The following is a 20099-nucleotide window of genomic DNA, read 5'->3' as shown; positions in this document are numbered from 1 at the left end:
TTTTTTTTTTTTTTTTTTTTTTTTTGAGATGGAGTCTTGCTCTGTCACCCAGGCTAGAGTGCAGTGGCCGGATCTCAGCTCACTGCAAACTCCGCCTCGCGGGTTTAGGCCATTCTCCTGCCTCAGCCTCCCGAGTAGCTGGGACTACAGGCGCCCGCCACCTCGCCCGGCTAGGTTTTTGTATTTTTTAGTAGAGACGGGGTTTCACCGTGTTGGCCAGGATGGTCTCAATCTCCTGACCTCGTGATCCGCCCATCTCGGCCTCCCAAAGTGCTGGGATTACAGGCTTGAGCCACCGCGCCCGGCATTCTTAGGTATTTCTAAGAACAACATTAAGTGATCCAATTAATTCACTCAGCTAGGAGAAATTCTTTTAAGGAAAATGCTTTGAAATACTCAAGTATTCAAGTGTGTTTGGAAGACCTTTCTTCACCTTTCTTCCAAATGTTTATAAATTGAAAATTAAGGACAACGAAACTGAAGAGATTTCATTGCATCTTCTTTTTCACTTCAAATTATTAAAACAGTGAATTCAATCAATTTAATCTACAATAGGCTGTACAAAATGAACAGTTACAGTTACCAAGAGCACCTACTATGCCTAGCATTGAACCATGCAATTTATGTTACTGAATGTAATTTAGTTAGATGATATATTACATTCTTGGAATGGTTTTATGTCAAAGAGCTTTTCTTTAAAACATTCTATATTAATCCTGGTAAACATTTCAATATTATAAAATCTATGTATTCATAAACTAAACTGTGTTGCTGCAGCAGAATTTTGTAAATATGCATATGTACAGTGTCCCATTGCTCTAGATGTCCCATTGCTAGTCCCATTGCTAGTCTAGATGCTCTAGATGTCCCATTGCTAGTCCCATTGCTCTAGATGCAAAATGAAGCAGCTATCCATCCTCTCTGAACTAAATTATCAGTGTAACAAAGTGGTTAGGAGCATGGGCTTTCACATTAAACAGAGCTGAGGTCAAATCCTAGCTCCACCACTTAGTAGCTATGTAATCACAAGCAGGTTATTTAACCTCTGAGTCTCAATGGTCCATGTGTCAAAAGCAGATATTACACTTGTTAAATGAGATGTATAAATAGTATTAGCATAGAGAAACCAATCAACAATAGATGTTGATGTTAAGGGGTAAATCCAATATAATGGCAGAATAATATCAGTTTTATAAAGTATTCCCCTAAAGCTCACATCCCTCTTTCTCCTCCTTTCACTGCCCCATGGTACCTCTCAATTACGTATAGTAACTCTCCATTTATCTGGTGGTGGAGCATCCTGGCAACTTCATCTTAACACGGCTTCATGGCCCAGAGTACCTAAAATAGGTGCCACACAGCCTCAGCATTAAAACTGTGCACTTGACCCACAGGAAAGGTATTTAGACTCTTAATCAGCTCCTATTTGCCTTTGTTAGCAAATACTTCTTAACAAACTTGGTTATATGTCTTCTCAGAAAGTTAGGAAAGTGGGTGATGACCTGGCACAAGGACAATCTAAACAGGCTGAAAAACTAAAAATCAAATGCGGATTTGTATTGTTTATAGTACAACGGTGAATGTTCATAACATGTCTTTGCATAATCAAAAAAGCTTACTCAATATCCTCACTTTAAGAAGTAACATATATGAAGTTTTTAAAAATAATTAATGATTTCTCTGAAAAAAAAAAGTTTTTGAAAAGTTTTGGTACAAACTGTTTTAGTTGTTTAGAAAAGTGAGGAATCGGCCGGGCGCGGTGGCTCAAGCCTGTAATCCCAGCACTTTGGGAGGCCGAGACGGGCGGATCACAAAGTCAGGAGATCAAGACCATCCTGGCTAACACAGTGAAACCCCGTCTCTACTAAAATAATACAAAAAACTAGCCGGGCAAGGTGGCGGGTGCCTGTAGTCCCAGCTACTTGGGAGGCTGAGGCAGGAGAATGACGTAAACCCGGGAGGCGGAGCTTGCAGTGAGCTGAGATCCGGCCACTGCACTCCAGCCTGGGTGACAGAGCGAGACTCCGTCTCAACAAAAAAGAAAAGTGAGGAATCATGTTACTGTATTAAATAAATAGAGGGTAGAGAAAGCATCTGTCACCACATCAGCTGTAAAGACAACTCGAGGTAACACAATTTAAACTGAGTTGGTTTTAGTTTTGTTTTGGTTTTGAGACAGGGTTTCCTCTGAGTAGCCAGGACTACAGGGGTGTACTACCATGCCCATCTAATTTTTTTGCTTGTTTTGTGTGTGTGTGTTTTTTTAAGAAACTGGGTCTTGCTCTGTCCCTTGGCTGGAATGCAGTGGCACAATCATAGCTCAATGCAGCCTCAAACTCCTGGACTCAAGTGATCCTCCCACCTCAGCTTCCTGTATAGCTGGGACTACAGGTGTGCTCCACCACACTTGGCTAATTTTTGTAGAGATGAGGTTTCGCTGTGTTGCCCAGGCTAGTCTCAAACTCCTGGCTTCAAATGATCCTCCTAGTGCTGGAACTACAGGCATGAGTGACTACACGTGGTCTAAACCAAGTTTACAGTCGACAAGGCACTGAAACATGGAATAGCTTTGATATAATGGTGATAATGTTAAGTAACTAAAAAAAAAAAAAAATTAAGTAACTGGATTTCAACTTGTAATTTTTAAAATAATATATACCTTCTTATATGTCACAGATACAAGTTGGCATAACCGAGTCCAATAAACTGTTTTGAAGTAGCGGTCTGTCTATAGTCATAGGACTTGGAGGTCACAAATACTGTTTCCCTCCCGAAAATTATCATGACCCTCCAGCTTTGAGAAGCAGACTACGACTATGTTACTAGTCTATGACTAGTCTATGACTAGACTATGACTATGTTACTAGACAGTACTATAGAATATAATTAGCATTACAAGATAGGACTTAATTTCCAATACTACTATTAAGATGTCTAGTCTTGATCTCTTCTACCCTTCATGGCTCTATGCTACAATAATTTTCTACCTGTAAAATGTTAATAATATAATTTATACTTCTAGAAGACTTTTGTTAGTTTTTTATATAATTGGTTTTACTAGCATTAAGACAGGAAAAACATAAATTCAATATTACTACAAATTCTTGCTTAAGAAAATATACATAAAATATTTAGAAATCTTTCTCATTTCCACAATTAAAATGAAGCATATATAAATTTCTCTCATTAAACTGAATGTAATGTTCTATAGGCCTGCTTATTTGATACATGGGCTTATGCTTCATAGTTTATTCTTACAATAAAAATATAAAAAGCAAGTCCAAATGTAAAAGCAGAAAGGTACAGATGTGAAATAAAACTAGCATGCAAGATAATTGTTTAGAACATATTATGAATGGCAAATGAAATAGAATGGTTAGCAAATTATCAGTTGTTTATGTAGAATACTGTCAGATAATTTCTACTGTGAACATAACCTATCCAATGCCATTAATTTTGTTCTAAGCTTTACTGAGATACAGCTGACACACAATAAACCGCACATACAAAAATATAAAGTCTGAGGCCGGGCGCGGTAGCTCACGCCTGTAATCCCAGCACTTTGGGAGGCCAAGGCAGGCGGATCACAAGGTCAGGAGATCGAGACCATCCTGGCCAACATGGTGAAACCCTGTCTCTACTAAAAATACAAAAATTAGTTGGGTGTGGTGGTGTGCACCTGCCTGTAATCCTAGCTACTCGGCAGGCTGAGGCAGGAGATTCACTTAAACCAGGGAGTCGGAGGTTGCACTGAGCCGATATCATGCCACTGCACTCCAGCCTGGCGACAGAGTAAGACTCTATCTCAAAAAAAAAACCAAAAAACAAAACAAACAAAAACAAAAAAAATATAAAATCCGATAAGCTTTGAAATATGTATATACTCATAAAACATCACCATAATCAAGATAATGATCACGTCTATCACTTCCATAAGTTTCCTCGTACTCCTTGGTAATCCCTCCTTCCCAACCCTTCCTACCCTCCATACTCTATCACCAGGCAACCACTCAATGGTTTTCTGTCATTACAGATTAGTTTGGATTTTCTAAAATTTTATGTGCATGGAATCATATAGCATGTTTTCTTTTGAGGGGTGGGGTCTGGCTTCTTTCACTCAGCATAATTTCTTTAAGATTTATCATGTTATAGAGAATATTAATTTTTGTGAAAAAAATTATCCAGATAAAAAACAGGCCCCCCATAAAATGTACTGTGATTTTATAATTTGCTATACCCAGACTTATTAAGTTGGATCTTACTTGAGATGTCAAAACAAACTAAAAACAAAACCAGTACCAGGTGTGGTGGCTCATGCCTATAATCCCAGCAATTTGGGAGGCGGAGGCAGGCAGATCACTTGACCCCAGTTCACGACCAGCCTGGCCAACATGGTGAAACCTCACCTCTACTAAAAATACAAAAATTAGCCAGGTGTAGTGGCACATGCCTGTAATCTCAGCTTCTAGGGTAGCTGAGGCAAGCAAATCGCTTGAACCCAGGAGGCAGAGGTTGCAGTGAGCTGAGATCGTGCCACTGCACTCCAGCCTGGGAGACAGAGTGAGACTTCATCTCAAAAAAAAAAGAAAAAAAAATCAAAAGGCCAATTAGCTGGGCATGATGGAGTCCTAACTACTCAGGAAGCTAAGGTGCAAGGACTGCTTGTGCCCAGGAATTCAAGGCTGTAATGAGCTATGATCATGCTACTGCACTCTAGCTTGTACAACAGAGCAAGACCCCGTGTCAGAAAACAAAACAAAATAAATAACAAACTCTGACTGTTTACTTGTTCATAGAAATAACTTGCTTTTTTAGATGGCTTAAATTGTTATCTAATCTGGTTTCCAGCTTGGGCATTGTAATTTCATGACATCCATAGTACTGTTCAGCATCGTTACTTGTCTCAGTTTATGCCAAGAATGAAACTCTTTCCTTTCTAAATCTGAATCCAAAAAAAAAAAAATCTATGTTTATTTCAGGTAATTCTAAAGCTGAATTTTTTGTTTTGTCTTTCTTTAAATTTCTCTAAATCACAAAACCTGCCTTTTTTTATTTTTATTTATTTTTGAGACAGGATCCTGCTGTCACCCAGGCTAGAGTGCAATGGCATTAACAGAGCTCACTAGCTCACTGCAGCCTCTACCTCCTGGGCTCAAGTGATCCTCTCACCTCAGCCTCCCAAGTAGCTGGGACCACAGGTGCATGCCACCACACCTGGCTAATTTTTTAAATTTTTTGTAGAGATGAGGTCTTGTTATGTTACCCAGGCTGGTCTCAAACTCCTGGGCTCAAGTGATCCTCCCACCTTAGCCTCCCGAAATGTTAGGATTACTGGCATGAGCCAGTGTGCCTAGCCAATAATGTCTTTCAAAAGAAATTTAGAATCAAAGTAATACGAAGCACCCCTAATGCCCACATTATAGCCTCTTACTCATTCTATACTAATACTTAAAAGAACAAGAGCCCCTGAAGAAATGAATGATTCCAGGTGTGGGTGGGAAAAGTATGAGGTGAATCCCAGAACATCTTTTGTGCCAAAAGCAAGGAAGCTTTTAAAAGTATGAGGTGAATCCCAGAACATCTTTTGTGCCAAAAGCAAGAAAGCTTTTAAAAGTTAACAGGACCGTGTTAATAGAACACATAGGAGCCAGCTTGAAGGGGTCACCACTATAATGGGTTTGAGCATCCAGAAGAATAATGACTGTAATCGATTAAACACATGAAATCAGTTGAAATACAGTCATGCATTGCTTAATGATGGGAGTATGTTCTGAGAAATGCATTGCTAGGTGATTTCACAATTATCCAAACTTGAATGTGCACTTACACAAATCTAGATGGTGTAGCCTCCTACACACCTAGGCTATATGAAATAGCCCATTGCTCCCAGGTCACAAACCTGTGGAGCATGTTATTGTCCTGGATATTGTAGGTGACTGTAACACAATGGTAAATATTTGTGTATTTAAACATATGTAAACATAAAAGAAGTACAGTAAAGATGTGTTATCATCTTATGGGACCACCGTTGTATACGCAGTCTGTTGTTGACCATAACATCGTTATGCGACATGTGACAATACACTCAAACACACACTGAGAATGCTGGAAAAATTAGTATCACCATTTGAAGTGACTACTAAAGGAACTCTTTACTTCGAGAACCAGTGAAGGGAAAGAATTAAACATTTATTTTCTTTCCAGTAAGAACTGTATTTCATAGAAACTGTATTTTATACAGTTAGCATACAGATAGCCCCAACACAGATAGCCCCCACTGATAGAGGAGAAAGGTCCACTTGACAGAAGAATGCCAGCTACTAATGTTAAAGGAATGACAGAATCCCAAAATCATCATTCTATAACCACTAAAGCAATTATTGACTTAGGAAGGATCTCAAATGATATTAGAACCTACTTATTTAGTGTCAAAGCTAACACTACATACATAATTTTCTGGTTACAAAAGGGGAAAACACAATTCTACAATAGAGGGGTAAGGGTATCATTATCCTAGTTCAGTGTTTAAACTTAGCATCACTATGGCAGTCATCAGATGTTAAGTGTATCCTGATGTGAAGCAACATGAAAGTACACAACATGATCTATGATGTGTTCCACCCAAAATATTTAACTTGAATTCAGCCTTTATTTTTAAATTTTATTTTTTTGTTTTGTTTTGTTTTTGTTTTTTTCTTTTGTTTGTTTGTTTATTTTTGAGATAGAGTCTCGCTCTGTTGCCCAGGCTGGAGTGCAGTGGCGCAATCTTGGCTCACCACAACCTCTGCCTCCAGGGTTCAAGCAATTCTCCTGTCTCAGCCTTCTGAGTAAGTGAGATTACAGGCATGTGCCATCACACCTGGCTAATTTTTGTATTTTTAGTAGACATGGGGTTTCACCATGTCGGCCAGCCAGGCTGGTCTCAAACTCCTGACCTCAAGTGATTCACCCACCCTGGTCTCCCAAAGTGCTGAAATTACAGGCGTGAGTCACTGAGCCCAGCCTGAATTCAGCCTTTAAAACTTACTTCCAGCTTATAGGAAATATATGAACTAGAGGAACAAGTTAAATAACACCACAATGCAACAAGACAAATCCAAAAAGTCTGTCATTCTGCAAAACAAAGGCAATCTCTTCAAATCAGTGTCATGAAACAAAAGTAGAAGAGGATAAACTAGACTAAAAGAGACCTAAGAGATATAACAACTAGGTACAATGTATGGTCCTATATTGGAGCCTAGTTAAAAAAAAATCAATTGAAATATCAAGGACATTTTGGGGATAATTCAGGAAATCTACATATGGTCTGTCGATCATATAAAATGGAAATAGGCCAATTGTGGTGGCTCATGCCTGTAATTCCAGCACTTTAGGAGGCTGCGGCCAGCTGATCACTTGTGGTCAGGAGTTCAAGACCAGCCTGGCCAATATGGTGAAACCCCATCTCTATAAAAAAATACAAGTATTAGCCAGGCACAGTGGCGCACACCTGTAGTCCCAGTTACTCAGGAGGCTGAGATGGGAGAGTTTCTTGAATCCGGGAGGTGGAGGTTGCAGTGAGCCGAGATCACACCACTGTACTCCAGCCTGGGCGACAGAGCAAGACTCAGTCTCAAACAAACAAAAAAATAAAATTGAAATGTACTGTCATGAAAACATAGATGAACAAAGCAAACAGATTGGACTACAGCATATACAATATATTATTTTGGTTAAAAAAATACCTACATGTATACATATGACCTAGAAAAATGTCTGGAATGATATACACGAATGTATTGAGTGTGATTTGTGAACATTAAGATTTTTGTTGTTGTTTTGGTTTTCTGTATTTTAGAACTTTCTGCAATGCACCCCTCCAGCTTTGTAATAATAAAAAGTAGTAGGAAGCCTTCAATAAATCATATTCTAGCTTTTAGAGGCAACATGTCATAGTAGAAAATATTCTGGACAAGGACTCAGGACATCTAAGTTCTAACTTTGGTCCTGTCACCAACTATTTTGCAAATTGTCCAACCTTTCTTTTTTTTTTTTTTAAGAGATGGAGTCTTGCTCTGTCGCCAGGCTGGAGTGCAGTGGCACGATCTTGGCTCACTGCAACCTGCTCCTCCCAGTTCAAGCAATTCTCCTGCCTCAGCCTCCCGAGTAGCTGGGACTACAGGCACACACCACCACGCCAGGCTAATTTTTGTATTTTTAGTAGAGACAGGGTTTCACCACGTTGGCCAGGACGATCTTGATCTCTTGACCTTGTGATCCACCCGCCTTGGCCTCCCAAAGTGCTGGGATTATAGGTGTGAGCCACCGAGCCCAGCCTGTCCAACCTTTCCAGTTGGGTTTAGTTTCTTCATCTGCTAAACTGGAATACTTCACAGAATAATAAATGTAAAAAATTTTATAAATTATACGATGTGATTCTGGAAAAAAAAAGATTGTAATATTAGTTATTGTTCTACAGACTGCAGAACTAAGTGTCAGCCAGTCACTGTAATTCAATTACTCCTTCTAGACTTCTGAATTACACTGAGGTATCTTATCTCAGCACTTCCAAGGTGGGAATGCTGGCCTAGGAGTTCTGTCACAAAACCTATTGTTCTTGCAGCCCCTAGTATCAAAACTGATTTCTAGATGATAACACTTTGGTATACCACAACAGTGCTGTAAGGAACTTCTGAGTTAGCCAGTCAGCTGCCTACTACCACTGGGACTGCCAACTGTTTTAGCTTTCCTCTGTAACATTCTCATGATGAATTACCTTCTGACAGGACATCTACCACTTGTTAAGTCCCATGGTTGCTGCTTCTTCTATATGCTGATATCTTTGCTTTCATTTTAATTTTCCTTCTTTTCTCTTCAACCTCTCTTGAAAAAGTTTATAACCATCCCCAACAAGAGTGCTTTTTTTTCAACTTCTCTTGAAAAAGTTTATAACCATCCCCAACATGAGAGTTTTTTTTTTTTGTATCAGTGGTAAACAGAGCAATCCATTATATTAGATTTCATCTTTAGATACTCCAATTTTTGTTCTTAGTGACCAGTATTTATAGCCTGAATCTTTAATTACTGAGAGAGCTTGTTGCCTCTTTGAACACTAAGGTCTCCAGAAGGCAGGACTTCAGGTAAATGAAGTGCTACTGTACATATTTTTAACATGGCAACTGGTCAAAAGATAATCATGACTCACAGAGAACCTTTTCAATTTTCCTGATTTGGGCTTCTAAAACTCCAACTCAAATCCTGTAAGTTATTAAAAGTCCATCCCCAACCTTCTTACCCCTCCAAAAGTAGTAACATCACTGACTTATGTGGAACAGTGCATAACGCCACCTGAATGTTTGAGTCATTCCCCAGAGGAGAAAGGATGGGACATCCTCCACCTTTTTTGCAATATCTCATCTCTTCCTTTTGCTGTTGTCTTTTTCCTCCCACCTTTGGTTTTGTCTTATCCTTCAATTCAGATTTCTATTTTGTGTTGAACTTGTTGCCTTTTTTCACACTGAAAAGATTACATTTCCCCAAGAGCCAAAAATAAATAGGAATAGAAAAAAAAAAAGATCACTTTTAATTGGGACCCAATGACAAAAAGAGACCAATAATCAATTTGGTAAAATAGATTAACAGACTTACAATACCTTTTAAAGCTTCCGTTTCTATGTCTACTAATGGCTTCCCCACATAGGCAATATCGTCTAGATTATAATAGAGTTTTTTAATGACTCCATCATAACGACTAGTGATGGTAACAGAAGCTTTATCACTTTGAACTTCACAGATGCTATCAAACTGAGACACTGTATCTCCTTCTTTTACATACCTAAAAGAGAAAGAAAGGAGACACTTTTACATAAACAATCATAAGTACAGATCATATTAAGGATGTAAATGCCATGCTGAGTTAGATTGGTATTCATCTAGCCCAGCATTTACTTTCAGATGGTGTACTAAGAAATGTTTCAGAGAAGACTATAATGACTTCCAGAGTCTCTTCAATGTATCTGCGAGAAATACTCAAAAAAATTTCAAGCAATCCATAGTCTATAATCCAAAAATTTAATTAAACTCTCAGGTTTTCTGTCTGACCCATTTATTAGAAAAATAAGTTCTAAAAATACATTTTTAAAGTGGTATTTCCTTCTATTGTCTTATACTACTCTTTTCCAAACTTTAAGGGATGCCCAATACTTCCAGAAGCAAGTTTAAAAATTGATGTCCTCAATACATATCCTTTGTAATTTTGTGAATTTTAGATGGGAGTTCTCCCAGTCTTTCTTTCTAAAATTATCTTAGCCTGTTCTTATATAAAGTCCTTCTAACCCCATAATCATTTTAGGTATACTTTACAGGCTTTTCTAGATAGTCTTAGCAACAAAACAGGAGGAATGGGACCAAACCTGAAATAATACATCTAATTTTGATTCTAATGGCATTCTTAATGTCTCTAGTACTTATTTCTGACTTATTGCCAGCAACAGATAATTGTCATTCTTGCTTCTTGTCTTCCTATCCTAACCAGTCCTCAGCCTATGATAAAACAGCACCCATGACATAGAAACCAGGTTTAAAAGCACATACTTCCACTTCCAGAATGATGGATTAAAGACCTCTGAAAATCTGCTCTTCCATATGAACAAGTAGAGTGACAAAAGTTGTTAAAAATCTATTTTTCAGAATTTTGGAAATTAGAAAAAAAAGCTTGCAACAACTAAGAAGGATGTATTCAGGAAAAATGGCTGAGTTTTGTAGTATTTTAACTTGCCCAATTTCCATCCTCCTTTCCCTAGCACAGCAGGAGCCAAATCAGCAGCCTCACAGCCACTGTAAGGGGAATACTAGGTTTGGATCACCACAAAAAGCAAAATCCCCGGAAAACTGGCACTACAGATGGTCTCTGACTTTCATAATTTTTCAACTTTATGATGGTATAAAAACAATATGCCTTCAGTAGAAACAGTAATTTGAGCACCCATACAACCCTTCTGTTTTTCACTTTCAGTATTCAATAAACTGCATAAGATATTCACGGTTCTTTATAAAATAGACTTTGTATTAGATGACTTTGCCCAAATGTGGGCTAAGGTACGTATTCCAAGCATGTTTAAGGTAGGCTAGGCTAAACATTTTCAACTTAAGACATTTTAGTTTTGATGGGTTTATGACTTATCCCCATCATAAGTCAAGGAGCATCTGGGTGGTTGTTGTTGGTAGAGACAGGGTCTTGCTATGTTGCCCTGGCTAGTCTGGAACTCCTGGCCTCAAGCAGTACTCCCATCTGGGCCTCCCAAAGTGTTGGGATAACAGGCATGAGCCACCACACCTGACCACATCTGTATCTTGTTTTATTTGCAACTTTTTGTTTGTAACTTTAAAAAAATCCTATCTGATTTACAAGACAACCACATTAAAGCAATACTTATAAAACTGTGTTGATGTGCTTTATGATGTTTAAAAATGGAATACTTTCAATATGGAGTGATAATTATTTGTTTTGTTTTGTTTTTTGAGACAGGATCTTGCTCTGTTGCCCAGACTGGAGTGCAGTGATGCGAGCTCGGCTCACTGCAACCTCTGCATCCTGGGCTCAAGCCATCCTCTCACCTCAGCCTCCCAAGTAGCTGGCACTACAGGCCTGTGCCACCATGCTGGGCTAATGGAATAATAATTCTAAAAAAGGAAAACAGGAATACATATGACAAATAGCAAAAGGAAGGAAGAGGCGATAGAGCTATATTGGAGCAAAGTCTGTATTCCATTAAGTTTCTGCTAATCCAAATTATAGTGTTTTAAATTAACATGTTAATTGTAATCCTCAAGGCAACCGCAAAGAAAATAACTTTAAAATATACAGTAAAAAGTTTACATACTCCAATAAAAAGGCAAAGATTGGCAGAATAGATTCTAAAAAAATGCTCCAACTATATGCTAAGAAATATAATTTAAATTCAAGAACACAAATGGTAAAAAGTAAAAGGATCAAAAAAGGTATGTCACACAAGGCCAGGTGTGATGGCTAGCCTGTAATCTCAGGAGTTTGAGACCAGCCTGGGCTACAAAGCAAGACTCTGTCTCTCAAAAAAAAAAAAAGAGAAAGCAAGCAAGCTACAGTGGCTATACTATCAGACAAAATAGACTTTAAGACAAAAGAACATATAACATCTAAACTTGTTTTAGAAGTTTATCAAAGGATTTGTGAAATTTAAGTATTTTTTTCTTTTTCCATACATTTGCTCTCACAAATTCTAAGAATAAATGAGGTTTTATTTAACCTTACCCAAAACCACACTACTTTCTGTTAAATTATGCTTCCTTACATATTCAAATTTCTATTCTCAGGCTCCATTTTAGACAAGAATTCTGCCCTTTAGCATTTCAAGTGCAACACAATACATATTTTTTCCTTAAATTATTTATGGATATTGTTTGAAATGCTTGTTCCTCAGTGCTGTAAAGAAATAGCACTTGAACATAAATTTAATTTACTCAGCAAGGCCATTTTTACTTCCTGCAGAAAGAGTACATTCAACAGCAGTTTTGCTACAAGAGTACACCGAACAAAGAAGACAGGGTCATTTATAACCTGACGTATCCAACCTACTGCTGTGTCCGGTTTCCACTGGCTGGAACCGGACCTCACATTCTGTATTTGTCCTGATTGGCTAGCAACTTAAAACTTTTTAAAAGAGGCAAAGGTAGAGGAGAACAAAGGAAGGAGGAAGTAACTTGTGGAATGCTGAGAAAGGTAAAAACACCTTCAAATAAGGAAGAGGAACAGGCTATGACCTAATGCTTGCTTGGGCCAGTATAAGCATGCCAGGGCAAATATTTAGGCTAAATTGTAGGAGCTAAGAACATAAAGTACGTCGATTTCTTTATCACGGCTAGCAGATATTTAAGAATGTTAGCACAGGTCTTTGAATAAATTTTGCTTCTTAGAGAAGTTACTATTTATTCCTAATTAAATGAGGAAGAACGTCTTTGAAGAGGAACCTCTACTTTACTTTTTACAATATTAAGTTAGGAAAAAAAAACAGAATTCAAGAAAGCTCTTAATATTTCTTAAAGAACTTCTGAAAAACTAATCAAATGATTAGTTTCTCATTAAAAGAGTTTTAAGAATTTTATTAGGAATAAAATGATTTCCCCTTCTAAGAGCCGTAAGCCCTACACTAAGCATATGGGTGTACAGAACAAGAGGTAGAAATTAAGAAATGGTTTTTTAAAGCAATCAAAAAAAGCTGGGTGCAGTGGATCATGCCTGTAATCCCAACACTTTGGAAGGCCCAGGTGGGAAGATCACTTGAGGCCAAGAGTTCAAGACCAGCATGGTCAACATAGTAAGACCCCATCTCTACCAAAAAAAAAAAAAAAAAAAATCTATAAAGATGTTTTACTACTGTCTTGGTCTTGAAAAGAAGGTATTATCAAATGCATTTCTTATACATGATATTATTTTGGTCCTTTCAACGCTCCAGAGGTTGGCAGAGCAAGTACTGTTATCCTCATATGACACATTAAGAGACCAAGTAAGTCACAGGTAGGACAGCTAATAAGTTTCGAGATCAGACTCTTATGATTTGAAGTCCATTGCTATTTCCATAATCCCACAATGCCACCAGACACATCACTGTAGGTATGTTTATGTTATTACGTTCTCTTCTAACTTACAAAGCAATAATAATAAGTAAATAATGTTTAAAGTAAAGAAGTAAAAAATAAGTAAATAACAAGAAAATAATGTTCAGGTGGTTGAACCAGATTCTTAAAAGGATCTTTAATGGTATAAATCTAAGGTTAGAAGTAATCTATTTCTCATCTTAACTGCCACTTCTTTTTTTTTTTTTTTTTAACGAAGAAGTATTTTATTATTTTGCTGCAAAGCTGTTGCTTCACCGTATAAAAATAGCACCAGCAAATGCAGTGTATTGCAAAATCAGGATAGTGGCGTGTCATCTGACACTGTACAAGCAACAAAAACCTCTTCACTCTCAGTTATTTCCAATGGAAAGATCATTAAGTATTTCATCCCAAATCCAGGTATGGATATATGCAAGTTACAATATTATATAAGGCTTAAGAATAACAACGTTATCTTTGAATTATGTAATTTTTAAAACTAGTTTTTACCATGGATAATTTAATGAATTCTGAACACTAGAGCCTAGTCTAAAATCTATAATCATTAGAAAGTTAAAGGGCATTTTCCTTCATTAGCAGCGTTAACAGTAGTTTTTTTCTTCTCCATCAGTAATGCTAAAAGTTGCTATCCTAAGTCTTCTATCCACCACTAATTTAAGACAATCTGCTGGGTTGCGGTATTTCATACTAGTTTATTTAGGGGTTCCATTTTCACTCCTCAATAGATTTGATGTATTTCTCATATGCTTCTTCACTCATAAGTTCATCTAGTTCTGAAGGGTTACTCAGGGTCATCTTGATCAGCCAACCATCTTCATAACAAGATTTGTTTACAAGTCCTGGATTTTCTGCAAGAGCTTCATTAATTTAAGTTACTTCTGATAAAGGAGAATAGAGTTCACTAGCAGCTTTCACACTTTCCAAAGCACCAAACTCATCTTGTTTGTTCAATTTTGTCCCAACTTCAGGTAGACTACAGTAAACAACATCTCCCAATGCTTCCTGTGCAAAATTGCTGATTCCCACTGTTCCAATACCATTTTCTGTTGTTATCCATTCATGTTTCTCTGTGAATTTACGCACCGAGAGCAGAGCGGGTCGCGTGCGCAGTGTCCGGACGGCGCCCGTCCGCAACTGCCAGGGCCTCAGCGGGCAGGGCGCGGCGGGGGACGGGACCGCGCGCAGGGTGCAAAGCAGGTCCCGCACGCTCCGCACCACTCGCAGCGCCATGTTCCAACTGCCACTTCTAAAAACCTCTAAAACTGAGTTCGGTACCCGAGGTGTTTCTATTTTTCCAGAAGGTGAAATAAAGAAATAGGGTAGAGGATGAAAGGGTTTTGTTTCTTTCAGGCCCTTTTTTGGATAATTTTTTAATGTTTCAAAATTTATTTTTCGATTCGTGATTTTTGGTAAAATATTTTCATCTCTTCTCAACATGCAAGTAAACTGTATCAGGTAATGGTAAGTCAAACATACTTACATTCTTACTAAAGTCATTTTCAGTACAGTGAAGAGAGCTCAGACTACCCTGACAGTTTTAAATCACATTGAATAAAGTACCTTGATGTGTGACAAACTCCTTCACCACTGTATCATCAACACAAGGTAATTCTACCTTATTGCTTTTAAAAATGCATTATGTGTTTATAAAGACGTTTCTCAATTTAAATAGATTCCAACTATCCATTAAATAAATAAAAATAAAAATAGTTATTTTTACTCAAATTATTTTTAAATTTACTTAAGAGATTTTTTCAGATTCACTTACCATTCTTTAACGGTTACTTCTCTAATCCCTTCTCCAATGTCTGAGAGCTTGAACTGAACAACCTGTCCACGGAGAGCTTCAAAGACAAATGAGAAACGATCTCATTAAGTATGTAACATATTACTAATATATACTTTCACATCTACAATCAGAGAATGTTCTCAGGCAGAGGCAGAAATTCTTCCATCTTACAGACAGAAAAAACAGCATTTTATAATTTTTAAGAGCATAACCATTATTCATAACCATCAGAGATTTAAATAAATTATTTTACAACACAGACCTCCTGGCACTGCCACAGAACTTACATTTTCCAACTTCCAAAATGGTCTTTTATGGGGCTATAAAAGGCCCCACTAACAAATTAATTAAATTTTGAAACAATGTAATGAATAGAAAATAGAACAAAGATATACAAAGAGAGACCCAGCTAGATATCCTTGTTTTAAGTTATGAAACTATAGTAACATGAACAGATTTCTTTTGAATTTATATAACTATTCTTTCTCATTCTTAATGGCTAAAAATCAGGCAGTTCTATATCTAGCAAACCTGATGGAAACTTGTTTGTCCAAACTTATGTTCTGCCAACTTATCCCTAAGTCATCTCTTTCCTCTTTCCATTTTTTACCCCTTTTCAAATTTCTACCCATCCCTCCTTTTTTAGAGACAGAGTCTCACTATGTTCCCCAGGCTGGGGTACAGTAGACATTCACAGGTGCATAAATGAATACTACAGCTTCAAACTCCTGGGCTCAAGCAATCCTCCTCCCTCCATCTCCTGAGGAAGCTGGGACCACCCACCACACCCAGCTTCTATACCCTCTTTGTAATACTTAGATGCCAATGATACTGTATAGTAATTATTCTCAAAAGAGAAAAGTATTTCTGGTCATTTGAAAGCACGTATGGACCCTTCCACTTTTCCAGGTTAACAAATGGCTCTGAACCTATTCAGGAATGCTCCTGTATCTTTAGACTGCTGTTAACCATATTTGCTTATAAAACATATAACAAATTAATTAGGGTTGTAAAATTTTCTTAAATATGAGGAGTTAAATTAGTAATAAAAACTAAAAAATACATTTTGGTTATGGAGGTACTAGGTACCTCTTATTTCCTCTCTAGCAAGTTGGGTCCTCTCACAGCTTGCTAATTGGAGTATAACCTGGCAACTTTCTGAATGGTTTAGCATTAAGAATCGAAAGCATTTAAAAAAAAATTTGTTTTAATCAACATTCTTGATTCCATAAGTAATTCCACTTGCTAAAAAATGGTTACTATAGGGTCATAATGAAGAACTGGAAATCAATCTAAGTAACACAAAAACAAGGAAATACACTATGGCACCTCTATACAAAGCAATATGCAAGGAACAGCAAGAGCATGAAAATGTGGTGGTTTATGGCAAGGTTAAAGAACAAATAGTTCTCTATAGCCAAAGATACAGTATGTGGCAAGAAATCAGCCCAGATTTAAAAGACTTTGTGCACCATGCTAAAATATTTGAACTTCATCCTAAAGGTGATCAGGACCCAGTGATAAGTTAACATGGTCATAAATTCTTTACAGCTGTTCCCATCAGGAGGCAGAGTCTATTTTACCAGTTCTTAAATCTGTGCTGGGCTGTGACTTGCTTTGACAAATATAATATAACAGAAGTGAAGTGTGCAGGTTCATGAGGCTAGGCCTCAAAAGTCCACACAGCTTCTCCCTTCTCCCTTTTGGGATACTGCCCTAAGATCCTCATGGAAGGAAGTTTATCTAGTCTACTGGAGGATGAGACATCAGGAAAAGGAGAAATGAGGTGCCCCTTCTGAAACCCAGCATGAATTGTCCATCATGGATCTTCCAGCCCAGATGATCCTCTAGTCAAATACAGCCATATTAGGGAGCCCGGGCACAACCAGCAAGGAAACCACACAGCCAACCCACAGAATCCTGAGAAATGATCAGTCCATGTTGCTTTAAGCCACTAAGTTGTGGGATTGTTTGTTATTCAGCAATAATTAACTGATATGGAATCCTATTTATAATATCAGATCTGCAATTTTAGGTCTATAATTTTAGAAAAAAAAATCTCTGGCAGGAGTATGGTAGAAGGGGTCAGGGAGTGGGTGGCAGAGGCAAAACAAGGCAGGGGAAGCAGGAGGCCACTTCAGGTAATAAGCAGAAGTATAGAATTTATTAATTTATTATTTTTTTAGAGACAGGGTCTCACTCTGTTGCCCAGATTAGAGTGCAGTGGCACAATGAGTCCATGATAGCTTCAAGTTCCTGGGCTCAAGTGATCCTCCCACCTCAGCTAGGACTAGCAGCTGACTACAAGTGCATACCACCACACCCAAGTAATTTTTAAAAATTTTTTGTAGAGATGAGATCTCACTTTTTTGTGGCCCAGGCTGGTCTCGAACTCCTGGCCTCAAGCAAGCCTCCTGCCTCAGCTTCCCAAAGTGCTGGGATTACAGGTGTTAGCCACTCTGCCCAGCACAGAAGTATGTGATTTATATATTTATATACTGTTCAAAGCTGTTTGAAAAGAAGGCAGATTTAAGAAATATGTAAGATGTAAAATTAATAGGTTTTGATAATCAATCTGATGTGAGACTAGAGTCAGGATGACTCTAGGTTTCTAGCTTTCCTTCCTTCCTCCCTCCTTCCCTCCCTCCCTCCCTCCCTCCCTCCGTCAGGATAACTCTAGGTTTCCTTCTTTCCTTCCTTCCTTCCTCCCTTCCTTCCTTCCTTCCTTCCTTCATTCCCTCCATTCCTCCCTTTTCCTTCCTTCCTTCCTTCCTTCCCTACCTTTGTCCCTCCCTCCCGATGACTCTAGGTTTCTAGCTTCCCTCCCCTCCCCTTCCCTCCCGGTCCCCTCCCTTCCCTCCCCCCCCCTCCCCCTTCCCCTCCCCCCCCCCCCCCCCTCCTTCCTTCCTTCCTTCCTTCCTTCCTCCCTCCCTCCCTCCCTCCCTCCCTCCCTGCCTCCCTCCCTCTCCCCTCTCTTCCCCTCCCCTCCCCTCCCCTCCCCTCCTCTCCCCTCCTCTTCTCTTCCCTTCCCTTCTCTTCTCTTTGACATGGTCTAACTCTGTTGCCCAGGCTGGATGGCAGTGGCATGATCACAGCTCACTGCAGCCTTAACCTCTGGGGCTCAGGTGATCCTCCTACTTCAGACTCCTGAGTAGCTGGGACTACAGGTGTGGACCAACATGCTCAGCTGACTTTCTAAATTTTCTTGTATAGACAGGGTCTCACATCAATGGTTAAGCTAGGCTAGTCTAGCTTAATGATTTACTGAGTTAGGAAATATCAGAAGGAAAAGAGATTTGTATAAGACTGAGTTTTGGGGACACTGGAATGGAGATGTTTTGTTAGCACTTGGTGAGAAATCTGAGCTATAGCTACAGATTCAGAAGTGTTCAATGAGGTGAGAGTTGAAGGCATGTGTGTAGTTGTAGTACAAGAAGAGAGGGCAAAAGATGGGATCCTATGAGAAACTGAAGTTTAAAACAGAAGCAGAAGAAGAGAAACCATAATAAGTGTCCAGAGAAAGCAGTATTAGTATATGTAAGCAGTATTAGCATACCTAAGCTGTATTTGAATATGTAAATATTTTACATATTCTAATTTATTTAATCCACCCAAGTATAAGGATCTTTGTTTTGTGTACTGATATATACCAAGCACCTAGAGCAGTGCCTTGGAACACAGGTGATCAATAAATATTAACTGTTGAACGAATGAATTCTCACAAGAATACAATTAGCTAAATACTATGATTACTCCCATTTCCCAGATGGTGAAACTTGCTCAAAGTTACACTGCTAGCAATTTGTAGACCTGGAATCCAAGTAGCCTGGAACTAGTGTATCCAGGAACCCAAAGCGCCTAAGTGTTTACAGACTGGAACAGGAAGTCGAAGTATTTACTTGAACGACCTCTATTTTCTCTGGGAAGTAACAAAAAAAGATCAACTTTAAAAAATGGAAATGTTTGTAAAAGTAGTGAAGGTAAAGTTTACATATCTTAGGCTATAGTGGATGACATAGAAAAAGCATGGAAGATGGCTGGGAACAGTGGCTCACACCTGTAATCTCATCACTTTGAGAGGTCAGACCCTGTCTCAAAAAAAAAAAAAAAGAAAGAAAGAAAAGGCATGGAAGGCCGGGTGCAGGGCTCATGCCTGTAATCCCGGCACTTCGAGAGGCAGAGGCGGGAGGATCTCTTGAATCCAGGAGTTTTAGCCCAGCCTGGACACTGTGACAACACCCTGATAAGTAAATAAATTAGCCAGGTGTAGTGATGCATTCCTGTAGTCCCATCTACTCAGGAGGTTGAGGCAGGAGGATCATTTGAACCCATGAGTTTGAGGTTACAGTGAGCTATGATTGTGCCACTGCACTCCAGCCTGGGCAACAGAGTGAGACTCTGTCTCAAAAAAAAAAAAAAAAAAAAAAAAGAGCATGGAAAGGCTGACTTGGGGTCTGCCTGGAATTCCCCCATTTTTCATTGCCAGCATGAACTAAGCTCCCATGTATCTGTCAAAAACTTAATGGTATAACAAAAGTCTAGGGTTCTTTATCAAGGTTCTAAATAGAACATCAGGGAAAAAACAGTTCTTATGCCCTTGCCAAATCTAATACTTAATCCTTCAAGTTCTTTATAGAGGGTAGAAAAAGCTGGGGGAAAAGTAAGTAAATGGTAAAAG

At 38.5% G+C, this 20099-nt stretch overlaps 1 protein-coding gene and 1 pseudogene across 2 annotated transcripts in view; both read right to left on the bottom strand.

The window, feature by feature from the left end:
- DBT (dihydrolipoamide branched chain transacylase E2) overlaps positions 1-20099 on the bottom strand; it is a 76838-nt gene that overhangs the window by 30540 nt on the left and 26199 nt on the right. For both annotated transcript variants that reach the window (XM_026456507.1, XM_026456508.1), the window contains 2 exons: positions 15401-15476; positions 9633-9814 (listed from right to left, as the gene is read on the bottom strand). In XM_026456507.1, the coding sequence (XP_026312292.1) occupies positions 9633-9814; positions 15401-15476 (258 nt within the window). The remainder of the gene's footprint in view (positions 1-9632; positions 9815-15400; positions 15477-20099) is intronic.
- LOC111525756 lies at positions 14311-14862 on the bottom strand (annotated as a pseudogene).

This window comes from Piliocolobus tephrosceles, chromosome 1 (assembly GCF_002776525.5).
Source record: "Piliocolobus tephrosceles isolate RC106 chromosome 1, ASM277652v3, whole genome shotgun sequence".
In the NCBI taxonomy this organism is placed as follows: domain Eukaryota; kingdom Metazoa; phylum Chordata; class Mammalia; order Primates; family Cercopithecidae; genus Piliocolobus; species Piliocolobus tephrosceles.
Note: the sequence above shows the minus strand (reverse complement) of the source record. Positions and strands in the feature narration are given on the sequence as shown.